A 26,559-nucleotide genomic window follows, 5' to 3' on the forward strand; every position below is an offset into this window, starting at 1 on the left:
CCAAAGATTTAGAACAGTTGTGTTTTCATTTTCATTTGTTTCCATGAATTTTTTTCATTCTTCTTTAATTTCCTGGTTGACCCATTCATCTTTAGTAGGATGCTCATTAGCCTCCATGTCTTTGAGTTCTTTCTTTCTTCTTGTGACTGAGTTCTAGTTTCAAAGCATTGTGGTCTGAAAATATGTAGGGAATGATCCCAGTCTTTTGGTACCAGTTGAGACCTGATTGGTGACCCAGGGTGTGATCTATTCTGGAGAATGTTCCATGTGCACTATAGAAGAATGTGTATTCTGTTGTTTTAGGATGGAATGTTCTAAATATATCTGTGATGTCCATCTGGTCCAGAGTGTCATTTAGAGCCTTTCCTTGTTGATCTTTTGCTTAGATGATCTGTCCATTTCAGTGAGGGGGGTGTTAACATCCCCTACTATTATATTGTTATTGTTGATATGTTTCTTTGATTTAGTTATTAATTGGTTTATATAATTGGCAGCTCCCATGTTAGGGGCATAGATATTTAAAATTGTTAGATCTTCTTGTTGGGCAGACACTTTAAGTATGATATAGTGTCCTTCCTCATCTCTTATTATAGTCTTTGGCTTAAAATCTAATTGATCTGATATAAGGATTGCCACCCCAACTTTCTTTTGATGTCCATTAGCATGGTAAATTGTTTTCCACCCCCTCACTTTAAATCTGGAGGTGTCTTTGGGTCTAAAATGAGTTTCTTGTAGACAGCATATCAATGTTTGGTTTTTTTTTTTTTTATACATTCTGATACCCTGTGTCTTTTGATTGGGGCATTTAGCCCATTTCATTCAGGGTAACTATTTCATAATATGAATTTAGTGCCATCATATTGCCTGTAAGGTGACTATTACTGTATATTGTCTCTGTTCCTTTCCTGTCTGTTATTTTTAGGCTCTCTCTTTACTTAGAGGGCCTCTTTCAGTATTTCCTATAGGGCTGGCTTGGTGTTTGCAGATTCTCTTAGTTTTTGTTTGTCCTGAAAGCTTTTTATCTCTCCTTCTATTTTCAATGACAGCCTAGCTAGATATATTATTCTTGGCTGCATATTTTTCTCACTTAGTGCTCTGAATATATCATGCCAGTCCTTTCTGGCCTGCCAGGTCTCTGTGGATAGATCTGCTGCTAGTCTAATATTTCTACCATTGTATGTTACAGACCTCTTGTCCTGAGCTGCTTTTAGGATTTTTTCTTTGTCACTGAGACTTGTAAGTTTTACTATTAGATCACAGGGTGTTGATCTATTTTTATTGATTTTGAGGGGGCGATCTCTGTGCCTCCTGGATTTTGATGCTTGTTCCCTTGGCCAAATCAGGAAAATTCTTGCTATAGTTTGCTCCAGGATACTTTCTGCCCCCCTCTCTCTTCTTCTTCTGGGATCCCAATTATTCTAATATTGTTTCATCTTATGCTATCACTTATCTCTCAAATTCTTCCCTCGTGGTCCAGTAGTTGTTTGTTTCTCTTTTCCTACGCTTCTTTATTCTCCATCATTTGGTCTCCAGTATCATTAATTCCCTCTTCTGCCTCATTTATTCTATCCGTAAGACCTCCATTTTTTATTGCACCTCATTAATAGCTTTTTTATTTCAACTTGGTTAGATTTTAGTTCTTTTATTTCTCCAGACCAGGATTCTCTAATATCTTCCATGCTTTTTTCAAGCCCAGCTAGCACCTTGATAATTGTCTTTTTTTTTTTTTTTTTTTGACAGAGAGATTGCAAGTAGTCAGAGAGGCAGGCAGAGAGAGACAGGGGGAAGCAGCTCCCTGCTGAGCAGAGAGCCTGATGCGGGGCTCGATCCCAGGACTCTGAGACCGTGACCTGAGCCGAAGGCAGAGGCTTAACCCACTGAGCCACCCAGTCATCAAAATCGTCATTTTGAACTCCAGTTTTGATACCTTACTAATGTCCATATTGATTAGGTCCCTAGCCATCAGTACTGCCTCTTGTTCTTTTTTCTGTGGCGAGTTTTTCCACCTTGTCATTTTATCCAGGTAGGAATAGATGAATGAGAGAACAAAATACTAAAAGGGTAGCAACAACCCCAGAAAAATATACACTAACCAAATCAGAGGAGACCCAAAACTGGGGGGAGAAGAAAGGTGGGGAAAAATAAATAAATAAATATATATATCTATCTATATATATATATACACACACACACACACACACACACACACATATACATATATACATACACACATATATACATATATATACACACACATATATACATATATATGTGTGTATACACACACATACACACATACACACATGCACACATATTAGACTAGTGAATACCACAGAGCCACCACACACTTGATTTGGGGTGTATTTTGATCTGTTAGAAGAAACTGCCTCCCAAAATTTTAAAGAAAGAAAAATTTATATATATACAAAAATAAGGGTAAACATGATGAAGGGATGGAATATGACTTAAAGATGAAAATTAAGGAAGATTCTAAAAAAGAAATTGATAAGATAAGAAGTTGGTTGAAAAAAGAAGAAAAAGAGGAAAGAATGTGATCAACTTGGAGACTAGAACAAAGCCATGTACTAGATTTAGGGTATATTTTGATCTATTAGGAGAAAGTGTATCCCAAAATTTTAAAGAAAAAAAAAACCTGCATGTATACAAAAAACAAGATTAAATGCAATGAAGGGATAAAATGTGATTATAACAATGAAAATTTAAAAAGATTTCTAAAAAGTATTGGTAAGATAAAATAGTTTAAAAATGTTAAAATAGGAAAGAGGAAAGATTTTTAAAAATAGAATAAAAAAATAAAATTTAAGAAATTTAACTTTGAAAGACTAAAGGATCATGGGGGAAAAGCCATGAATTCTATACACTGCAGTCCTCTAGCTCTCGTGTTCCACCATTCTCATTGATTCGTGACTTGGTCTTGGCTGGATGTTCTTGCTGATCTTCTTGGGGAGGGGCCTGTTGCAGTGAATCTCAAATGTCTTTGCCTGGGGCAGAATTGCACTACCCTTGCCATGGGCCAGGCTAAGTAATCTGCTTGGTTTTGTGCTCGGTAGCTTTTGTTCCCTGAATGCTTTCCGTAGAGCTTTGGAGGACGGGGGTGAAAATGGCGGCCTCCCAGTCTCCAATTGGAGGAGCCGAGAGCTTCTTCCCACTCCTCAATGTGCCCTCAGAGAAAAGCAGTCAATCCCTTCCATCTCCCTGGTCTCAGGCTGCACTCCTAGCTCACCCAGCCTGTGACCGAGCGTTTCTATCTCTGGTGCACAGCCCTGTTCGGAGTCTCCAAATCCAGCAGATTCCTGCAGCACGCTCCCATGCTGCTCCTCCCAGAGGAGGAAGGAGGGGGTCTCTCCAGATCTGCCACTTGTGGGGCCCCTGCTTGAAGAGCAGTGGTCAAACTGTGCCTTGGATCACAGTTTGAGGTAATCTCAAGATGAGCGCCCCACACCTCAGGTCCATCTCTGCAGCTGGCTTAACCGCTACAATACCTGGGAGCTCTGCCGCACTCAGACACCCCTGGTCTTTTTGTGACCCCGCGGGTCCTGAGACCACGCTGTCCCTGCAAGGGCTCCACCCCAGGCTTAGCCTCTGGTGCAATGTCCCCCAGTGGAGCAGACTTCTAAAAGTTGCGATTTTGTGCTCCCCTGCTCTATCACTTGCCGGGAGCCAGCCCTTTCCCTCACGATCTGTCTTCCCGTCTATCGCCTGGGATTCACTTTTCTGCACGTCCTACCTTCCAGAAAGTGGTCGTTTTTCTGTTCCTAGAATTCCTGCTATTCTTCTCTTTGATATCCTGTTGAGTTTGTAAGTGTTCACAATGGTTTGATAACTACCTAGCTGAACTCCTGGGACCTGATGACATTCAGGTCTCCTATTCCTCTGCCATCTTGCTCCTCCCTCTTGAGTTTATCTTCTTTGGAACTCTGTGGACTTCTTGGATCTAGATGTCCATTTCTTTCCCAATATTAGGGAAGTTTTCAGCCTTTATTTCTTCAAGAAAAATCCCTGCCTCTTTCTTCTCTTTTTGGGAACTCTGTAATACAAATCTTAGTCCATTTGATATTGTCCTATAAAGCCCTTAAGCTATCTTCATTCCTTAAAATTCTTTTTTCCTTTTTGCTGCTCTGACTAGAGAGTTCCACTGCTCTGTGTTTGAGTCATTGATCTTTTTTCTGCTTCATCTAGTCTGCTGTTGAGCCCCTGTAGTGTATTTTTCAGTTTAATTATTGTATTTTTCAGCTCTGTGACTTCTTATTTGGTACTTTCTTCTATTTTCTTCCCATTTATTAAAGTTCTCACTGTGTTTAGCCATTCTTCTCCCAAGTTGGGTGAGCATCTTTATGACCATTACTTTGGACTCTTTATCAGCGGAATTACTTAACACATTTCATTAAGGTTTTTTTTTTCTGTTTTACCTTATTCTTTTGTTTAGAACATATTCCTCTGTTTCCTGATTTTGCTTGACTCTATGTTAGTTTCTATGTATTAAAGCAAAACAGCCATCTCTTCCAGTCTTAAAGGAGTTGCCTTGTTTAAGAGATGAATATTATTGCTCAGCCTTGTCTAGCCCTTGTTAGTCTCTTGAACCTTTATGATTTTCTAAGCCACCTGTCTTATTTTTAAAATAAAGCTCCCATTGTTGGGGGTGTGCAAAGTTCTGTCTGCCCTAAAGTAGGGGATCTCAGCACCTAGATTCAGATTAATTGGAAGCCAGACCTTCAGGTAGCAGCTTTTGAGTATGCAAATACATATAATACTGTGGGACAACAAGCATGAACCCTGCTGGCCACCAGACCAAGTGATCTGGAGGTGTTCCATAGATGGCATTAGCAAAAATCAGGGCTCCAGACAAGTACATATTTTCCTTTCTGGGAGATACTGGAGAACTGGAGCAAGGCAGAGGAGGAGCATTAAGGTGGTGTCCCCAGCCTACACTCTCTGAGAGTACCTCCATAGGCTTCTAGAGTGTGCCTCAGGCCAAAGCTCCTGGACAAACATATACACCTCTTTCACAGAAAGACTAAGGGGTCTTTCAGTCTGCTGTCTGTGCAGTAGTGTTCTGGGGGTGGTAGCCTGCAAAGAATTGATTGTTATAGTCCTGAGGGATGCTGGAACACAACCCTCCCTCAGCCCCCAGATTCAGGCAATCAAGAGGCATCCTGTGGGAAGCAGCCCCCAAAACTGGGGCACCAGACATGACCAGTCCACTGACTGCATGTGCAGGCTCCCCTTGCAGAGATCCTGGGATTTTGGTCAGCTCCACATCTGTACGCTTTCTAGGATCAGCAAATGCTCTCAGGGTAAAATACCAGAATCATCTCTTTGGCCTTCTGTAATTGCTTCAATCCTGACTTTGTTAAGTCTCCACTCTCTTATAGATCTCTTGTGTCTTCAAGTAGACATCTTTAATATTTTTGCCCAGTTTGCTTTCCAGTTTGTCCTCGATTTTAGAGGACTGGTGTGAATTACCTCATCTGCCATCACTGGAAGTGAAGTTCTCTGTTTTATTTTTATCAACACGGTGGTTAATCTGACCTAGTCAACACCTCTGATACCACAGTGGGTTAATATACATCCAGTCTGCAGCCTCCAGACTGCCTCTGCTCCCCTTTCAGACCCTTGATGGCACAAGGACTCCAGACTGATTACTTCATTGTTGCAACATGCTGGGTCCTGGGTGTTTAGGGATCAGCTAGAGTCTTATTCCCTGCCCTTATGGAGCCTGCAGTCTGTGCATTCCTTTCTAAAGGCTCCAAGCTTTATGGGCCATTATTGCCTTCAATGTCAACATTATCTCTGTCCCCAGCTGGTCTCTTGAGTCACTGTCATGATTTCAACTGTCCTTCCCCTGAGTAAACTCTTTCCCAGACTTATTACTGTGCTTGGGTTGGAAAGGGTCAGTCTGAGCCCAGGCATGCGGGTCTGGCCCTACTCTCTCCAGTCTCATGGCTATAAACCATTCATACGGCAGTCCCTAAATGTGTTTTGGCACACAGTAGTTTGTCCTCCTAGACTCAGCGTCACTGCCTCTAGGAGCTCTTGCCTGATTCTCTGAGGTCTGTTTCCTCAGCCGGACAAGTATTTTGAAGGCAATGTCAGTGTTTCATGCATTTCAGCATCTCTAGCACTTAGTGCATAAGAGATACCAGTTCATGTGGAATGATCTCATTTCTCAAGTTCCAGGTACCCCTTGAGGCATTATCTTCTTCGCCTGTCTCTCCTTTTTCCTGGGAACCCCAGCTACTCTTCTGTCCCTTAATGGAGGCATGGCATTGCACCCCTGCCTCCCAACACACCGAGTTCACAGACCTATGGGATACCCTGACAGTTGACCACCACCTGCTGGTCATTAGGTTTCTAGTACAGTGACAGCTCAGGGCTGCAGAGTAGGGGTTCTTAATTATAAGGTATTCCATAAAGAAAGAATGTAAAACCCTTCTTAGAATATTTTCAGATGTACAATATAAAGCACATAGTTTACAAGTGAAAGCAATCATAATGAAATACAGGTATCAAAATGTTAGAAAACATATATATATTGCTTATAGATGTAATATGTATGTATATATGTGATACACACATCTCAATATTAAACAACAGGATCTAGTGATTGGTTTAATAACTACTGTTACTCCAAAGTGATGAAGAAAATTTTGAGATGTCTCCCCAGCTGTCTGGTGAGATGAAATCCCTGATTTCTCTTGCTGACACTGTCACAGGGACTGCTTATACTACTAGAGTCAGTTTCCTACATCCATACAGATGGGAAGTATGGAATTTCAGTTAGAGGTTAGTCAAACTAAAAAACAAATCTTTTCCCACCTACGTACAAAGACATTCAATTCTACCCTCTGATTCCTGTTTGGTGATAGGAGGTCTGTGGACCTAGCTTAGGAACCCCTCAGTGGGGTTTCAGAGGCATGGCAGAAAATTGCTTTTAAATACAGTGCCTCTTACTCAGTGTAACGGGCAGCTGAGAGTAGGAGTGGAGGTATGGTGGAAATAGCACCTCTAGGTCTAAGTTTGAATTTCATAGGCATCATTTACAGTATTGTGAAGTTTGGCCCAGCCTTCCTTTGCTCCATGTCCATTTCCTCATCTAGAAAATAGGAATGACAAGTTTTTCCTCAGAAGCTGTTAAAAGGATTTAATAAAAATCCTCGGGGTCAAATGTTAGATGTTAAATGAAAATGTTAATGTTAAAATCTGTAGAACGCCCACATGCACACGAACATGCACGCGCGCGCGCACACACACACACACACACACACACACGCATAACTTCTTACAAAACAGAAACCCACACCAAAGTCTGACTGGCTGTGTGACTCACAGAAGATAGTAAAACCCTTCTCACCTAGCAAATGTGGCTAAGTCTGCCTTGCTATTTCCACCCCACTCTAAGAGAACAACCACAAATGTAAATAGTCTCTCATCTTGTTATTTTATTAGAAGCATATTTACATTCTTGCAGTTAAACTTTGCAGAGAACATTTTACAAAAGTTTTGTATAAAGTTTTGAAATGACACAAAAATAACTTCTATCCTTTATAAAGGGAAAATATAAGTTAGTTATATTTACTCTGCCAAAAATGGACTGAAAACAAGAAACCGTTTCATCTGTCCCTTACAGAGGAAACATTAGCACAGGGCATGAGGAATACTGTGTGGGCCTTCTCTCTGATGGGCATGCACGCTGGCTCCATCTTGAGGCTGGACGACCCAACCAGCCCCCTCCAGAAAGGCCCATCAGGCCATGGGCAGCACTGAACAGGGAAGCAGCAACTCCCTGAACAAGATTCTAGGAGTCATGTGAATGATAAGCCAGATAGGGGCATGATCAACGACTTCCATCTGAACTATGAAACTGGCATTTCACCTAAATACTCATTCTCACACCCCAGGCTGCAAAAGGCAACACTGTAAACAAAGCCAAAATCAGCCCTGCCTGACCATTCGCCAGTGCTGACCTTGTCTGGTGGAACTTGGTCAATGTTCTGTAATTACAGTGCTGCTAGTTCATATTTTCCCAGCACCTGTGCACCAAAAGGAATAAAAGGGGACAATGGTTTCCCTTATCTCGTATGTGCGAGACCAGAAAACTACCCCATCTGGGTCAAATACTGAAGCAGGCAAGCTGAATGTTCATTAATTTAAGAGGACCCCGCCTTCCCACAGCCCCCCGAGCCTCTTCACTGTGTACATAAGCCTTGGGAACCCCGAGTCCCTTCTTGTTGAATAGCTACCCTCCCTCCCAGTTCTAACTAGTTAGATCCAGTTCTAACCAGTGCCAAGAACACTTCCAGAGAATTGCTTTAGAACCAACAAGCATCAAGCCTTAGACATTTAGGAGTGAAAGAAAAAGTCCTCCCTGGATGTTAGCCACTCCATCACCAGCAAAACAGTACCCAGACTTAATATAGCATCCGTATGATTCCTCAAAACCGCCTTCAGTTTTACTTAAAGCAGGTATCTTCCTATAGAAGCCATTCATTTATATTTAAGTTAGAAACCAAAACGAACGAAGTTTTCTTTGTAGAGAAACTGAAGGCCTATTTGAGCATTAGGGTATTCTACGTCCTCCAGCCTTTGGGACTCCGAATCTGTAGGAGGCCGGCTGGGTAACCCAAAGGTCCAGGATTCCAGCTGAGGTACGGAAGCTCTGCATCCACGGTGCTGCTGGGGACAGGAAGCATTACATCTCTCCTTGAGGCTTTTTCTTCCTCAGCAGAAATCCAGCCTGTGTCTCAAGTGTAAGGCCAGACTCCTCCTAGGAGAGGCAGAGGGAAGCAGCCTCCCCGAATCACCTGTAGACTGGATGGGCAGGTGTGAGATAGGAACAGCCTAGACATAGTCTCTTGTGGTGTAGAATTTATCCCTGAACCCAGGAGCCTGTGCGGGAGCCAGAGGGAATCACAGGCTGGCAGTTCAGCCTGTACCATTTGTGCCAGCCCCCAGCACACTTCATACCAGTGGCTCCACCTACACGCGCTCAGGGGCACAGGCTCAGGCAGTGAATGTGGTTCAGCCCACCTGGCACAAGAGGCCTAGGGCAGAGGCAAGCGTGGGCAATGCCGGGGGCCACGTGTGTGTATGTGTGCAAGTAGGGCGGGGGGCACGGGATGGCATGAAGCACCCGAGACCGGCAGAATGAACCGCTCAGGCTCTCCTCCATCCCACTGCTGTAGCTACGGCCTCATCTCAAGAGAAAAGCAAATCGGGGGTTACTGGAAGGATGAGGGCACCCCGGGGCAGCCGGCTGCAGGGTGGGTTTCACCAGGAACCGAAGTGGCTGCTCAGAGCCATGGTTCTTCTCTGAATCTACAAGGAATGGCTGCAAAGCCAGCAAAAATCACAATATGAACAAACTCATCATAATCAGCGACAGCACTTGGTGCCCACAGACCACAAAACTGCTGTTCTGGCAAACAGCAGGGCCTCAAGGCTGCAGAACACCATTTCTCCTGGACTCTGACCCCACTCACTGACAGCTTGAAGGGATGTAGGGCTCAAAAAGAATATACATTAAGATCACACAACACATAATAAAACCTCGCCCTCCATAAGTGAGCGAGAGTTAAGGAGCGCGGGGATGGGTCTATTGGGCACAGCTGGGGTAGCATAGGGCAAGGGGCTGGATTCAAGTTGGCATGGAAGCAAGAGGGAAGGGGGGTCCTGAGTTACTTGTTCACAGAGAATGGGTGGGCCCTGGAGGCCCACCAGCCTGCCACCCACCACCCCAAATGGCTGTTAAGAAGTATCCACAGAGCTGTAGGGGAAGAACTTGGTGGCCTTATTTGGGGTGGTAGGGTTCAGGCATTCTGTCTCCTCATTCATTTTGAAGAACATCTCCTGTTCTCGCTTCTTCTGGTTCAGATCTTCTTCCAGTGCCTAGGACAGAAAGAGGGAAGACAGAGCTCAGTCATATCCCACAGGACACAGGTCTCCTAAATACAGGACCCCCACCAATGTGGCCTTCTCTGGAAATCCCCCATCCCACCCCAGGCCTTTAGTGCATGGTAACTCAGTCTTCCCTCTTTCCTCTCCCAGAGCCGGTCACCCAGCAGAGAGCTACCACCTCTTGCTTCCTTCTGCCAGCACCATACAGGAGTTTGCTGTGGGCCAGGGGCTATAGTTTGTGAAATGCCCTCTCACAAATGTGGTGGGGGGAGGGGGCAGATGCCAATCTTCTGGCAGGGAAACAGCCAAATGAATGGAGAAAGAAAACGGACAGATAGATTTTTTAACAGCAGACAGTAGGGAGGTAGGGGATGGGGGTTGGTGGGGACAGAGATGTCTAAGTACATAGTGTTCCTAATGAGAGCACTGCCCCACAGAGATCATCCAGGGGGTTATTTTTAAAATACATGTGCCTAGGGGCGCCTGGGTGGCTCAGTGGGTTAAAGCCTCTGCCTTCAGCTCAGGTCATGATCCCTGGGTCCTGGGATCGAGCCCCACATCGGGCTCTCTGCTCAGCAGGGAGCCTGCTTCCTCCTCTCTCTGCCTGCTTCTCTGCCTACTTGTGATCTCTGTCAAATAAATAAAATCTTTTAAAAAATAAAAAATAAAAATAAAATACATGTGCCTTGGGCACCTGAGTGGCTCAGTCAGTTAAGTGTCTGCCTTCGGCTCAGGTCATTATTCCAGCGTCCTGGGATCGGGTCCCACGTGAGCAGGGAGCCTATTTCTCCCTCATCCACTATCCCTGCTTGTACTCTCTCTCTTTCTCCATCAAATAAATCTTTTTAAAAAAAATACACAGGCCTTCACACCACCCCCTGAGATTCTGATTCTGAAAACTTGTGGTAGTTATGGCAGAACAGAGGTTCTGTGTGTTGCTAAAACACATTAGGTAACTCCAAGCAGAGTGTCTAGCTGACCATTATTACAGGAGCGTCCCTGGGGCACATGCAAGTGTATCTAGATAAATTGGATCCTACCAAAAAATGTCTTGAGGGGTCTCCAATAAAAGGCATTCAATTAAAAAGGGAAGCAAAGTGTACTGGAAAGAACATGAGTTAAAGTCATACAAGAATTCAGCTTTCTTATTACCAGCTGTGTGGCCTTCACACGTCACCTTTATTCCTGTGTAAAATGGCAATATCACTACCTAACTAGCAGGGCTGTTGTGAGAATTAAACTAAAAACTGAAGAGTCATAGTTAAACTGAGTAGTTCTTACATGTCAGGTGCTATGCTAACTGCATTACATCTTATTCAGTCTTCAGCCTATGAGACAGATACTATTATTTCCATCTTATAGATGGAGAAACTGAAGCTCGGGGAGCTTAGATCACTTTCCCAAGGTTACCCAGCTAGCTAGGGAGCATAGCCAAGACGGGAACCTACCTCTAACTTCAGAGTTAACGCTCTGAAACACTGTGGTTCACCATCTGCAAAGCCGGGCACACACCCGATGCTAAGTAAATGTGGCTTCATTATTAAGCATCCGACCATCAGCCCAGTTTCCTTATTTTCACCATAGAAGTAACCATGTTCATAGGATTTGACCAGCCTTCTATTTTGTGTCTTTTTTAAGATTGATTAAATTTTGAGAGAAGGAGACAGAATGAGCAGGGGAGGAGGGAAAGGGAGACAAGCAGCAAGGGAACCCGACGTAGGGTTCGATCCCAGGACCCTAATACCAGAGCTGAAATCAAGAGTCAGACACATAACCAACTAAGTCACCCAGGCACCCCTATTATATGTCTCTTTTTAAGACTATTCTTTGGATGCCCTGAAATAGTCTCAACAAATAATTACCAGATCCCCCCTTATGCTCTTATTCCTTCAATAGTACTAAATTCTAGTGAGTGCTCTGTACTTTTTTTTTTTTTAAGATTTTATTTATTTGACAGATCACAAGCAGACAGAGAGGCAGGCGGGGGGTAGGGGGTGGGAGCAAGCTCCCTACTGAGCAGAGTCTGATGCAGGGCTCGATCCCAGCACCCTGAGACCATGACCTGAGCTGAAGGCAGAGGCTTTAACCCACTGAGCCACCCAGGCGCCCCATGAGTTCTCTATACTTCTAAGCAAAGATGGACCCTGGATCACAATACCAATCTTTCCAGTCAGGATGTCCATGTGAAGGCCGGCAAAGGCATTTAAAGTCATGCCGCATCTCGGACTTGAGATTTGAAACTTCTGGTAATTCACACAGAATCTTAGCTCAAGTTCTCCTTTGCTGGATGTATTCATATTAAAGTGTTTGTGATAAGCAAACATTATATATAAGCAAGATAAAAGTAGTACTGTGTAAGCTTTTATAACAGAAGTTACAAAATCCAGTGCCTGTGGGAGGCAGCCAAGTGAACGGAATAAGTGAAGAGAGCTGGGTGTGAGGCAATAAGGAGTGGTGGGGGCTGTGGTGAGGTGAAGAGCACACACTGTCTGAAGAGGGCGGTTTCTTCTTAGCTCCAGCTGATGGCTGTCATGTGGCATGACAAACCCAGTATTGCTAGAGTTGGGTTTTCAAAAAAACTGAAAACTCAGATTTTTATGTAAACTTTCCCCCCACAGACATTCCTTGCAGCTATTGTGGGTTTGGTTCCAGACTACCGCAATAAAGCAAATATCACAAAAGTAAGTCAAATGAATTTTTTTAATTTCCTAGTGCATATAAAAATCATGTTTACCAAAACAAGTTATGTCAATGGCATACTATAGTCTTAAGTGTGCGAAAGCGTGGTCTAAAAAAACAATGTATGTACCGTAATTAAAATGTGCTTTATTGCTAAAAAATGCTGTCATCTGAGTTTTTAGCAATCTGTAATGTTTTGCTAGTAATGTCTCCTGACTGAACAAGATGGCTGCTGAAGGTTGGGGAGGCTGTGGCAATCTTTCTTTTTATTACTGAAGTATAATTGACATACAATGTTTGTATTCCTTCCAGGTGTACAACATGGTGATTAGACATGAAATTCGACATGAGCATCATGCTATGCTCACCATGGTGAGTGTAGTTATTTTTTTATTTTTATTATTGAAGTATAGCTCACATACAAGGCAGTTTCTTAAAAAAGGCCAACAGTGAAGTCTGCCACAGCAATTGACTCTTCCCTTCCCAAACAATTTCTCGGTAGCATGTGATGCCGTTTGACAGCATTTTACCCACAACAGAATTTCTTTCAAGATTGGAGTTTGTTCTCTCAAACCCTGCCTCTGCCTTATCAACTAACCATGTGGGATTTCTGAATTCTTTCTTGTCATTTGAAGTCTTCACCAGGAGTAGAGTCTATCGTGGGAAACCACTTTCTTTGTTCATCCATAAGAAGTAACTCCTCATCCATTAGGTTTTGTCACCAGAGTACACCAATTCAGCCACAGCTTCGGGCTCCACTTCTCACTCTTGTGCTGTTTCCACATCTACAATTACTTCCTCCACTGAAGTCCTGGACCCCTCAAAGTCATCCATGAGGGTTGGAATCAGCTTCTTTCTAAACTCCTGTTCATCTTCATGTTTTCACCTTTTCTCATGAATCATCAATGTACCTAATGGCATCAAGAATGGTGAATCCTTACCAGAAGGTTTTTGACTTACTTTGCCTAGATCCATGAGAGGATGGATGTCTATGGCAGCTATAACCTCACGAAATGTATTTCTTAAGTAAGGACACTTGAAAGTCAAATTTACTCTTGACCCATGGGCTGCAGAATGGATTTTATGTTAGCAAGCATGAAAACATTAATCTTTAAAAAATAATAACAATAACAACAACATCATTAGGGATGCCTGGGTGGCTCAGTGAGTTAAGTGTCTGGACTCTTGGTTTCAGCTCAGGTCATGATCTCAGGGTCATGAGATTGAGCCCCATGTTGAGCTCGGTGCTGGGCATGAAGCCTGCTTAAGATTCTCTCTCTCTCTCCCTTTGCGCCCCCCACCCCTGCTCACATATGCTCGTGTGCACTCTCTCGATCTCTCTCTCTCTCAAAAACAAAAACAAACCATGTTTACATCTCCCTCAGGTGACCAGGTGCATGGCCAATGAGCAGCAGGTCTCAACAGTGAGCTTAAAATAGTAAACCATGTTGTAAACGGATGTGCTGTCATCAAGGCTTTGCTGTTCCATTTCAAGAACACAGACAGAATAGATGAGTATAATTCTTAAGGGCCCTAGGATCTTTGGAATGGTAAATGAACACTAGCTTCAACTTGAAGTCACCAGCTGCAGTTGCCCCTAATGAGAGTTAGCCTGAAGCTCTGAAGGCAGGCAGTGACTTCTCCTCTCCGGCTATAAACTCTTCCTCTAATAGAAGACTGTTTCATCTGTGTTGAAAATCTGTTACTTAGTGTAGCCACTCTCATGAATTATCTCAGCGACATCTTCTGGAGAACTGGCTGTAGCTTCTACATTGGCACGTGCCGCTTCTCCTTGCACTTTTCTGTTCTGGAGACAGCTCCTTCCATTAAGCCTCATGAACCAACCTCTGCTAAATTCAAACTTCTTCTGCAGCTTCCTCACCTCTCAGTGTTCACAGAATTGAAGACAGGCCCCTGCGCTGGATTAGGCCTTGGCTAAAGGGAATTTGTGGCTGGTTTGATCCATAAAAATTTTCTCCATTTCAGCAATAAGGCTATTTAGCTTTCTTATCATTCATGTATTCACTAGAGTAGCACTTTTAATTTCCTTCAAAACTTTTCCTTTGCATTCACAACTTGACTATAACTGTTTGATGCAAGAGGCCAGATTTTGGCCCATCTCAAATTTCAACATTGCCTTCCTCATAACGCTTAATCATGTCTAGCTTTCGATTTAAAACGAGAGCCATGAAACTCTTCCTTTCACTTGAACACTGAAAGTCCACTCTATGTTGGGTCATTAATTGGTATAATTTTAGTATTACTGTGTCTCATGGAATGAGGCCTGAGGAGAAAGGGAGAGAGCCAGGGGAATGGGAAGTCAGTGGAGCAGTCTTAAGATATGCAATAGTTGGCCGTCTTATTTTTTTTTTAAGTGTATTTTATGATTTATCGAATAGTTAGCACACCATGTTACATTAGTTTCAAGTGTACAACAGTGACTTGGCAAGTCTATACATTATGCTATGCTCAGCACAAGTGTAGCTACCATCTGTCATCATATAATGCTACTCTAATACTCCTATGTTCTCAGTGCTTTAACTTTTATCCCTTTGACTTGTTCATTCTACAACTGGAAGCTTGTATCTCCCACTCCACCCATTTTTGTCCTTCCCCTCACCCCTCTCCTCTGTGGCAACTATCAGTTTGTTCTCTTACGGGTTTGTTTCTGCTTTCTGTCTACTGTTTTGTTTCAATTCCACATGTAATGATATATACATATGAAATGTAACAGTATTTGTCTGTGTCTGACTTATTTCACTTAGCATAAGACCTTCACGTTGTCTGAAATGGCAAAGATCTCATTTTCCATGGCTAAGTAATACTCCAGTGTGTGTGTATATACATTTTCTTTATGCATTCATCTATTGATGGACACTTGGGTTACTTTCCCATCTTGTTGTAAATAATGCTGCAATAAATATAGAGGTACATATGTCTTTTCAAATTAATGTTTTTGTTTTCTAAGTACCCAGTAGTGGAATTATTATATCATGTGGTATTTCTAATTTTTTGAGGAATTTCCATACTATTTCCCACAATGGCTGCACCAATTTACATTTCCACCAACAGTGCACAAAAGTTCCTTTTTCTCTGCAACCATGTCAACACTTGTTATTTCTTGTCTTTTTAATATGAGCCATTCTGACAGGTGCAAAGTGATATCTGCTTATGATTTTGATTAGCATTTCCCTGATGATTAGTGATGTTGAACATCTTCTCACGTATCTGTTGGTCAAATGTCTTATCTTTGGAAAAATGTCTATTCATGTCCTCTGCCCATTTACTATTTGGGGTTTTTGGTGTTTAGTTGTTTAAGCTCTTTATGTATTTTGATATTAACCCCTTATCAGACATATCATTTGCAAATATATTTCCCCATTCAGTAGGATGCTTTATCATTTTGTTGATGTTTTTCTTTGCTATGCAAAAAAGCTTTTCAGTTTGGGGTAGTTCCGATAGTTTATTTTTGCTTTTGTTTCCCTTGCCTTAGGAGAGATACCTAAAAAAAAAAAAAATGCTGCTACAGCCTGTGTTAGAGAAATTATTGCCTCTGCTAGTAGCTTCTAGGATTTTTATGATTTCAAGGTCTCACATTTAGGACTTTAATCCACTTTGAGTTTATTTTTATGTATTGTAAGAAAGTGGTTCATTTTCATTCTTTTGTATGGCTGTCCAGTTTTCCCAACACCATTTATTAAAGAGAGTCTTTTCCCCATTGTATATTCTTGCCTCCTTTGTCATAGATTAATGACCATGTAAGTGTGGGATTACTTCTGGGTTTTATTATGTTCCAGTGATCTGTGTGTGTGTTTTTATGTCAGTACCATACTGTTTTGGTTATTCCAGCTTTGTAGTGTATGTTGAAATGTGACATTCTGATACCTCCAGTTTTGTTGTTTTTCAAGATTTCTTTGGCTATTTGGGGTCTTTTGTGGTTCCATACAAATTTTAGTATCATTCTAATTCTGTGAAGAATACTGTTGGTATTTTGATAGGGACTGCACTGAATCTGTAGATTGCTTTGAGCAATACGGACACTTTAACAGTGTTAATTCTTCCAATCCATGAGCGTGGAATATCTTTCCATTTGTTTTTGTTATCTTCAATTTCTTTCATTAATGTCTTATGGTTTGGTTCATCCCTAGGTATTTATTCAATGTGGTTCAGTTATAAATGGAATTGCTTTTTTTTTTTTTAAAGATTTTATTTATTTGATAGACGGAGATCACATGTAGGCAGAGAGGCAGGCAGAGAGAGGGGGGAAGCAGGCTCCCTGCTCAGCAGAGAGCCCAATGCGGGGCTCGATCCCAGGACTCTGGGACCACGACCTGAGCCGAAGGCAGAGGCTTTAACCCACTGAGTCACCCAGGCGCCCTGGAATTGCTTTCTTAATTTATCTTTCTGCTACTGTGTTATTAGTACATAAAAGTACAACTGATTTCTGTGTATTAATTTTGTGTCCTGCAGCTTTACTGAATTGATTTAGTACTTGTAATATAGTTTTTTGGTGGAGTCTTTAGGGTTTTCTATGGATAGTATTATGTCTTTTGCAAATAGTAACAGTTAAAAGGCATCCAAATTGGTAAGGAAGTATTTAATCTTTTTTAAGTCCATTGCTGTGGCTACGATTCTCACTACTATGCTGAATAAAAGTTGTGAAAGTGGGCACATTCTCCTTGTCTTATTCCTAATCTTAGGGGGGAAAATTCTCAGTTTTTTACCACCAAGGATGATGTTAAGCGGTGGCGTTTTCATATAGGACCTTTGTTATGTTGAGATATGTTCCCTCTAAACCCACTCTGTTGAGAGTTTTTATCACAAACAGATGCTGGATTTTGTCAAAGCTTTTTCTGCATCTGCTGAGATCATCATATGACTTTTATCCTTCATTTTGTTGATACGTATCATGTTGACTGATCTTTTTAATGTATTGTTGAGTGTGGGTTTGCTAATACTTTGTTCAGAATTTTGTCATCTGTTGTTCATCAGGAATATGGCCTGTGGTTTTCTTTTTTTGGATTGTCTTTGTTTTACTATCAGGATTAATTCTGGCCTCCTAGAGTGTACTTGGAAGCTTTCTTTGCTCTTCCATTTTTTGGAATAGATTGAGGAAAATAATGTCTTCTTTAAATGTGTGGTAGAATTCACTGTGAATCCCTCTGGCCCTGGGTTTTTGTTGTTGTTGTTGTTGTTGTTGTTGGTAGCTTTTTGCATACCAATTCCATTTCATTCCCAGTAATTGGTCTGTTCAGCTTTTCTAATTCTTCCTGATTCAGTTTTAGAAGATTGTTTCTAGGAATTTATCCACTTCTTCTAGCTTGTCCAGTTTGTTGGCATTTAATGTTTTGTACTATTCTCATGTAATCCTTTCTATTTCTGGGGTGCTGGATGTTCTCTTTCATTTCTGATTTTATTTATTTGGGTCCTTTCTCTTTTTTTCTTGATGACACTGGCTAAAAGTTTATCCATTCTGTTTAACTCTTCAAAGAAGTGGCTCTTAGTTTTCATTGATTTTTTTTTTCTGTCGATTTGTTATTCTCAATTTCATTTAAAGCTCTAATGGCTATTGTTTCCTATCTTCTCTTAACCTTAGGCTTTGTTCTTTTTCTAGCTCTTTTAGATTGTTTATGTGAGATTTTTTTTGTTTCTTGAGATTAGCCAGTATCACTATATATTTTCCTCTTAGAACTCCAAAGATTTTGAGCCAGTGTGTTTTCATTTTCATTTGTGTCCATTTTTTCCTCTTTCATTTCTTCGTTTACCTATTACTTGTTCAGTAATATGGTGTCCAGTTTTCACAACTTCATGTTTTTTCAGTTTTTTTTTGTGATTAATTTCCAGTCTCATACTGTTGTGGTTGGAAAAGATGCATGATATCATTTCAGTCTTCTTAAATTTATTGAGACTTGTTTTGAAGTTCACCATCTTTTGTGGCAAGTTTCATGGCACCCCAAAACAAGTATGATAATAACATCAAAGATCACGGATCACCATAATAATAATGAAAAGTTTAAAATGTTGCAAGAATTATGAAAATGTGACACAGAGACATAAAGTAAGCAAATTCTATTGGAAAAATGACACTGGTGGATATACTCACCATGGGATTGCCACAAACCATTAGTTTTGTAGGGGGGACACAATTGTTTGTGAAGTACAGTAAAACAGGTATACCTTTACTTAATTTAAAGGTTGGCAACTTTCCTTTTTTTTGTTTATTTTATTTATTTGAGAGAGACCACACCAGCACGAGAGAGAGCGGCAGATAGAGGAAGATGGAGAAGTAGGCTCCTGCTGAGCAGGGAGCCCAATGTAAGGGTTGATCCCAGGACCCTGGGATCATGAACCAAGCTGAAGGCAGACGCTCAAGCAACTGAGCCACCCAGGCGCCCCAAGGTTGGCAACTTTCAAAAAATTTTTAAATTTCTATATATTGGCCAAACCTAATACCTGTAAGCCAGTTTCAGTTTGTGATCTGTGCTATAGGAATAACAATTTAATTATCAAAGCTACCACTTCCTGAGCAGAGAGGTTTAGTAACTTGCCCAGGGTTTCACAGAGAGTAATAGGGGAGCCAGGACTTTACTTCATGCCTTTCTCACTCCAAACCCTGTGCTCTGAATCACTGCTCTCCTCTGCTACCCCATACATTCATCTATATAACCTGAGGCAGGAATCTGTAATCCTTTTGCTGTAAAGGGCCAGATTATAAATATTTTCCACTTTACAGGCTGTGAGGTTTCTGTCACAAATACTCAGCTGCCGTTGTAGTACAAAATCAGCCAGAGACAATATGGAAATGAATGAGCTTGGCTGTGTTCCAATAAAACTTTATCTACAAATACAGATGGTAGGCCAGATTTGGCCCATGGACAATAGTTTACTAACACTCGCTTTAAGGGAAGAAATGTTATCTACATTTTATACCCCTAAAAAGCAAGATTGGGAAGGGAAGACTTGTCTGAGGCCATATTCTGTGTTAACTGTCACCCAAGCAACACTTTATTGATGCTACCAGATATTCTGTACTTACTTGAAAGCAGTCTTAATTTCTCTAAAATTATTGTATAGTGTACAGTCATCTCCCCTGCCCCTGTACAGCTCAAGACTATAAATTATAATGCAAGAGTATAAAAAATCATATCACTCTGGTTCCATGTTCCAGCAGTAACGCAGGTAGCTAATGACAGACAGTTCTACAAAGAATTCTATAAAATAGGATGCCTGGGTGTCTCAGTTGGTTAAGTGTCTGCCTTCAGCTGAGGTCATGATCCCAAAGTCCTAGGATCAAGTCCTGCATCAGGTTCCCTGCTCAGCGGGAAGCTCGCTTTTCCCTCTTCCTCTGCCCCTCCGCCCTGCTTGGGGTCTCCCCCACCTCTCTCTCTAATAAAATCTTAAAAAATAAAATTAAAAAAGAATTCTGCATAATAGCAGGCCCACAAGCAAAATCCAGTACAGCTGTCCAAACATACACTTTGGTGCCTCCCCTAAACCCAGGTGCCCTGAAAATATGAGGCATTTGTCAGAGGCAACGTGATCATTCATTTTCAAACTCTCTCTCAGGACGTGCCAAGGGTATAGAACACCCAGGTAAGAGAACCAGATGAACATTTATTTCCTGATACCAGAGTCAACGTATGTTAGCAGGAGCATTATTGATTTGAGTTGTCAAGTATCAAAAGTCCCAACAGGCTGTGACTACAGAAAATGATGAACATGGGCCTGCTGAGAGGAAGGTCTGGGACCGGGGCCAGCTTCCAGACAGAAGCTCCATTAGCACAGGTAGGGAAGCCTCCCTTCAAGGACTTCCAGGGCCATCAGGCAGCTGAGGTAGGCAGCTGCCTCTTGTCCAGACCACAGTTAGAACAAGCAGAGCAGATGCGTGACGGCAGAACAAACCTCAGGGCTTCTGGAAACCTGACCAAGGGCAGTTAGGGCAGCTCTCTCCTCAGAGAGGTTGGGAGTGGAAGGAAGGAAGTATGTCCTTGGCCTGTACTAGGGGCTGGCTGTGGACTTCATCACACTGTACAATATCCACATCCACTTTATAACTGACCACACTGAGGCCCTGTGATGGTTAATTTTATGTGTCAACCTTGCAGGACACGGCACCCAGTTGTTTGGTCAAACCCCCAGGGAGATGTCATTGTTAAGGAACTTTTAGATGTGATTAATATTTAACTCTGTAGACTCTGAGTAAAGCAGATTACCCTCCCAAATGTGGGTGGGCCTCATCCAAACAGTCAAAGGCCTCACAACTGAGGTGCCCCTAAGGAAAAAGGAATTCTGCTTGCAGACTGTCCAAGGACTCGCAACTGCAACATCAGCTCTTCCCTGAGTCTCCAACCTGCCCTGCAGATTTCAGACTTACCAGCCATCCACAAACCTAGGAGCCAATTTCTTCAAGTAAATCTATAAATCTGTATCTTATTTATATCTGTATTCACAGTGTAGGCAGACACCTGTGCCTCAGCATGGAGAAGAGCCTACCACCGAGCCCACAAGCCCAGACATGGTTACCTTTTTGCGTGGCCGAAGCTTGTCCCGCCATTCCTTCAAGTTCTGGTTATGGCTCTCATCTAGGGCCTTCAGCTTCTGGGTTTCATGTTCTACCAGGAGGTGACACTTTTCATTCTGGAACAAATTCCAGGCAGAACAGGTAAGAAACTCAGAAGGCAGAGGTGCAGAGGGCTAAAACAGACTTCATGCTATAGACATGATGACATCAGCACTATTCACTTCTTTCTTCTTCTACTTGATTATAAAATTTATATGAAACTCTATACCTATTAATACACAGATACCAAGAAACGCCTGGAGGAATGTTTCAGAATATTCGTGGTAATAGCTCTTATTATGTGGTGGGAGCTACAGTAATTTGCATCTTTCTTCTTGGTGCTTTTTTGCATTGTTTGAATTCTTCAACATGAACATTTATGTCATTTTTATACAACTATTAACAATAAATAAGACCCCTAATCCCACCGCTAGAGGCACCCACTGCAAAAATTTAGATGTTGTTCAGCTCACCCTGTATTATACATTTCTGACACCTGCTTCCCCCAACCCTTAACGTTACAATGTAAATATTTCTACAAAGAATTAACATTTTTCTTAATCATTTTCAGTGCCTACACAATATCCCAGTGTGGATTCATCAAATTTAAACACTCCCCTACATCTGGTCAATTAGGTTGCTCTTAATTTTCATTCTTTTATTTTTTATTTTTTTAAAGATTTATTCATTTGATAGAGATCACAAGTAGGCAGAGAGGCAGGCGCGCGGGGTGGGGGTTGTGCGGAGCAGGCTCCCTGCTGAGCAGAGAACCTGATGTGGGGCTCGATCCCAGAACCCTGGGATCATGACCTGAGTGAAGGCAGAGGCTTTAACCCACTGAGCCACCCAGGCGCCCCTTAATTTTCACTCTTTTTTTTTTTTTTTTTTTTAGATTTTATTTATTTATTTGACAGACAGAATCACAAGTAGGCAGAGAGGCAGGCAGAGAGAGAGGAAGGGAAGCAGGCTCCCTGCTGAGCAGAGAGCCCGATGCGGGACTCGATCCCAGGACCCTGAGATCATGACCTGAGCCGAAGGCAGCGGCTTAACCCACTGAGCCACCCAGGCGCCCTAATTTTCACTCTTTTAAAGAGCATTGTATTGCGTGCTTTGGACTGAATTGTGTCTCCCCAAAATTCATATGTTGAAGCCCTAATCCCCACTATGATGCTATTTGGAGGTGGGCCTTTAGGGAAAAATTAAGTTTAGCTGAGATCCTAGGGCTGGGGCCCTCATGATGGGATTAGTGTCTTTAGAAGAGACTAGAGAGGTGACTTCTCCTTCTCTGTGACATGTGAGGACACAGCAAGAAGCAGGCCATCTGCAAGCCAGAAAGAGAGGCTGAACCCAACCACACCCGGAAGCTGATTTTAGACTTCCAGGCTGTGAGAAAATAAACCTGTTTAGGCCACCCAGACTGGTATTTTGTTATGGCAGCCAGAGCTAAGATAAACTATATATGTAATTTTCTGTATCTTATGTCATTTCCTCAGAAGAAATTTGTGGTAAGGACGAGGACATGGACCTGACTGACGCACTCCCAACTTTACTGTTCTCTTAGGTAAGTTATCTGCCTCACAAAAGTTACTTAGAATTTCTCACAAGCAAAAGATACAAGTCCCTGTTGATTCCTCACAGAGTATCTAAAGCAAGGGGAAAGCACTTTCATCCAGATACACCAACCCTATTGAGCTGGAAGAGTGAAACCCATTGGGGGATTTTTCGTTTGGGGTTTCATGCTCTGGCTTCTGAGGGTTTAGAAATGTTTAGTTAGAAACTACTCCTAGAAGTATAGAGTACCTTTGACCTGCCAGGAGCTGGGCCCCTGGGATTCCGTATGGGTTCTCTCAGTTAATCCTTCCAGTAACTCCATGAGGCAGGGATGGGAAAACAAATGCAGAAGGTGAGGGGTTTGGCTAAATTTCACAGAGCAACACGTGGCAAGGTCCCTACCTGACAGGCTTCAATGCCTGTCATGTTTTCTCCACGCCTCTCTGCCTCTCCAGAAATTGCCAGATGGGTCTAACAGCCTGAGCAATTTTCTGAAATCAGAGGTTTGAGCCTGCCCATCCCTCAGGTATGGCAATGCCTGGCTCTACCACAAGGGGGCTCCCAGTACCAGCTCCTCAGGTGGCGCCCCTCAGGCATGGGGCAAGCTCAGGAGTCAGGAATCTTGAAGAGTTCAGGATCTCCCTGGGGAAAGGGGTCACCAGGAGGTTGGCAACACCAGGATCCCCTTCCCTGAGCCTCTTGCCATTAAGGACGATCTGAGCTGTAGGTTTTTGTGTGTGTTCTTTATCAAGTTGAGGAAGTTCCCCTTTATTCCTAGTTTACTAAGAGTGTTACCATGAATGAGTGTTGGGTTTTGTCAGATGCTTTTTCTGTATGATCATGTGCCTTTTCTTTAGCCTGTTGATGTTATGGATTACATCAATTTTTGAACGTTGAACCAGCCTGGAATAAAGCCCACTTAGATTCTTTTTAGATTTGTCGCAATTTGCTAATATTTTGTTGAGGATTTGTGCATCTGTGTTTATGAGAGGGAGTGGCTTGCGGTCTTCCTTGCAATGCCTGGTTTCGGCGTTAGGATAATCGGGACACTGTGTCCGAAGACACCCAGCAGCATGCAACCGCCAGGCCCCAGGCAAAGCACTTTCAGTTCAGTCATCTCATTTACAAAGCCTCACCCCATCCTACAAAATAGGAATTCTCTCTCCCAGCCCATACCCAGTCTGTGGAGGCAGGAACTAGAGCCTGGGAGGTGATGGGATTTGGCCGACATTACACAGCAGGATGGAAATTGTTTTAGCCCCGGCTCCTCTCAGGAGACTCCTTCCCTGTTTGTAGTTTTTGGTCCCTGAGAGAGGACTTCTTTGAGGGAAGCTGAGGCAGTCCAGGAAGAGGGGGCAGGGAGGGCGGTACCTGCAGCTGCTGCAGCTCGCTCATGTTGCTCTCACACTGTGCCATCATGTCCCGCATCTGGTTCTCGTGTTTTTGCTGCTGCTGCAGCCGCTCCGACTTCTGCCTCTTCTCCTCTTGCTGCGAGAACTGCCACAGAGAGAGTGAGTGCCTCAGAGGGCCACAGGCCTGGCCGGGCCACCGGCTGGGGGGCACCTCCACCATCTGTTCTAGAGCGCCCTGTCAGAGGGACTGCTTTGTGCACAACCCAAGGGCCCTACACCGTTCAGGCTCTGTCCTCCTCCTGAGCGGAGACCCAGGCTGGTGGGGACGGGACACTGCATTGTTGTGACATGGCCACGACACAGGAATCAGAGGAGCCCAGGGCCACTGACCCCATGTCCCCAAGCCACACGGATGACGCACCAGTGGGGTCTCGGTAGGCGCGAGAGGAAGGGGTTTACCGGCGGAGGGAGCCGCGGGATGGAAGCACCAGCATCTGAGAAGGAACGGTCCAGCGGAGCAGCTGGTGAGGGGTGACGGGCACGCCTCCTCTACGCCCCCACCCCGCAGCTCTCTCTTCCATCCCTCCCAGCCGCATAAGGTGCAGGCCCCCAGCTCCGGCACACCCACAGAGCCCCACCTGCTTGATCTTCTCGCGCTGCTCCGAGGCGCTGCCCGCGCCGTTGATGTGGAGGCTCTTCTTGTACATGGCCATGCGCGTCTTGCCCTCGCTCCTCTGAATCTTGGGCAGCCGCGCTTTTTCCTGCTGCTGCCGCACCTTCAGCTGTTCCACCATGCGCTGATTGTAGCGCTGCATCTGCTCCCGCTCCTGAGGGGACAGCCGGCCGGGGCCAAGTGCACGGTCACATGTGCTTTGGGCCCCGGGGGCAGGGGGCAGGGGGGTGTGCAAGGAGAGGCCCAAGGCTGCCACACTCTACTCCAGAGTACAGGATCCACGTGGTCCCAAGTGCCCGGCAGAGCAAGGCTGGTATCGTTTTGCTTCTACTGTTAAATTTTTTAAAGCGAGAACAGAAAATGTTGCTTTTTGTAAATGTTTGGGATTTTTACCTTCTAAATGCCTTCTCATATGATCTGTGGTCACATGCCATTAAAGCTAATACCACAGAGCAAAATGTACACAGAGAGGGATGGTTCATCATTCTTGATGGCAGGTGTCAATTAAAAGCCTTATTAAATTTGAGTTTTTCCTTCACCTAACACCTGTTTGTATTTCAAAACTTGGCATGGCTGTCACCTCCTCCAGGGAGCTTCCCCTGACTTCCTAGCCAGGTTGGGCACCCTTATTAGAGCTGCCATAGCCCTGTGTTGACCGCCCTCATTGCATTTAGATTAGGAATTGTAATTACCCACTGACTGTACATCCATAGCTTGGTTTGTCTGTCTCTGTTCCCACTAAGGGGATCAAACCAAGAAAGACAATTACACAGAAGTAGAGCGCGCTCTGGCCTCACAGAACAGGGGCCCTTGCCTGGTCGGAGGGGGTTAAGGAAGGCTTCCTGGCAGAAGTGGTGTTTAAGTTGCGACTAAAAGCATTCTGAGGGAATGCATGCAAAAGAGAGCGTAAGGGGGAAATGGAAAGATGAGGGAGAAGGGAAAAAAGTGAAAGACACACCCTAAGGAGTCCGTGAGGAAGCTGCCATCTGCTTCCCTACATGGTTTTCCTTATTCCTGGCGCCTCCACCTGAGGCAGGACGTCCCCCAAGAACCTCCGGGGGCCCCACTGCAACCAACACCTGGCTCCTCTTGGGAGCACAGATCATACTCAAGTGACGCCCTGTCACGGCATGGCCTCACAGCTCTACCCAGTCCTTTTGGTGGCAGCCTTGGTGGCCCACCCAGCCAGGGACCTCACCTTCTCATGCTTGCGCACCAGCTCATGCCGCTGGAGAAAGTACTGGTCTTTGAGCTGCTGCTTCACCAGTTGGTGCCTCTCCTGCAGGTGATGCTCCTCCATTTCCCATAGGGCGGCCTCCCGGTCTGTGAAGGAGGAGGCCTGATGAGACGCTTATGGCCAGAGCCCCACTCGGCCAGGAGAGCAGTACACCAGGAAGTGACCAGAGTCAGAAGCCACAGAAACCAGAGACCTAGGCTGGAGCCCCTCTCATTCACTAGAATTTGGGACAGGTAACAAACCTTCTCCAGGCCTCCACTCCTGCTTCTGCCAAATGCGTACAACCACACCACAGAGGGAGAAGTGTTCTCGGGAGACATATTTATGTTCAGTGTTTCTTAACGGGCAGGTGGGAAGGGCTCATGGAGCTCCATGAAGTAGCCAGGACAGCTCTCTTTTGCTATTTTGTCCTTTGGAAAATGTGGTACACCCTCCTTGGCCACTGCACGTCCTTTATATAAACATTATTGAGACAGCAGTATCTGGCATTTTATCACTGGAAGTCTATGATCAGATCCTCTGCTCAGCCACAGGCAGGGCGCCGATGTCAGAGGAGGACCTAAGGCCCCGCAAGACACATAGCGGGCTGCGC

The 26,559-nt window shown here is 43.7% G+C and overlaps 1 protein-coding gene and 1 long non-coding RNA gene across 5 annotated transcripts in view; one reads left to right on the forward strand and one right to left on the reverse strand.

Moving 5' to 3' along the window:
• Window positions 1-26,559, forward strand: part of LOC116864313 — a 66,972-nt gene that overhangs the window by 39,190 nt on the left and 1,223 nt on the right. For 2 of the 3 annotated variants that reach the window (XR_004381991.1, XR_004381989.1), the window contains exons 2-3: window positions 21,052-21,256; window positions 22,648-22,715. This is a non-coding gene — a long non-coding RNA (uncharacterized LOC116864313). Of the gene's footprint in view, window positions 1-12,931; window positions 12,967-21,051; window positions 21,257-22,647; window positions 22,716-26,559 lie in introns of those variants that run through there. The other variant, XR_004381990.1, reaches the window with a different exon arrangement.
• STK10 (serine/threonine kinase 10) overlaps window positions 9,313-26,559 on the reverse strand; it is a 116,621-nt gene continuing 99,374 nt past the window's right edge. For both annotated transcript variants that reach the window (XM_032851803.1, XM_032851804.1), the window contains 5 exons: window positions 25,929-26,053; window positions 24,696-24,884; window positions 24,077-24,202; window positions 21,118-21,231; window positions 9,313-9,906 (listed from right to left, as the gene is read on the reverse strand). In XM_032851803.1, coding sequence (XP_032707694.1) covers window positions 9,766-9,906; window positions 21,118-21,231; window positions 24,077-24,202; window positions 24,696-24,884; window positions 25,929-26,053 — 695 coding nt within the window. In that variant the 3' untranslated portion in view covers window positions 9,313-9,765. The remainder of the gene's footprint in view (window positions 9,907-21,117; window positions 21,232-24,076; window positions 24,203-24,695; window positions 24,885-25,928; window positions 26,054-26,559) is intronic.

Source organism: Lontra canadensis, unplaced genomic scaffold (assembly GCF_010015895.1).
Source record: "Lontra canadensis isolate GAN:19392208 unplaced genomic scaffold, GSC_riverotter_1.0 scaffold5, whole genome shotgun sequence".
In the NCBI taxonomy this organism is placed as follows: domain Eukaryota; kingdom Metazoa; phylum Chordata; class Mammalia; order Carnivora; family Mustelidae; genus Lontra; species Lontra canadensis.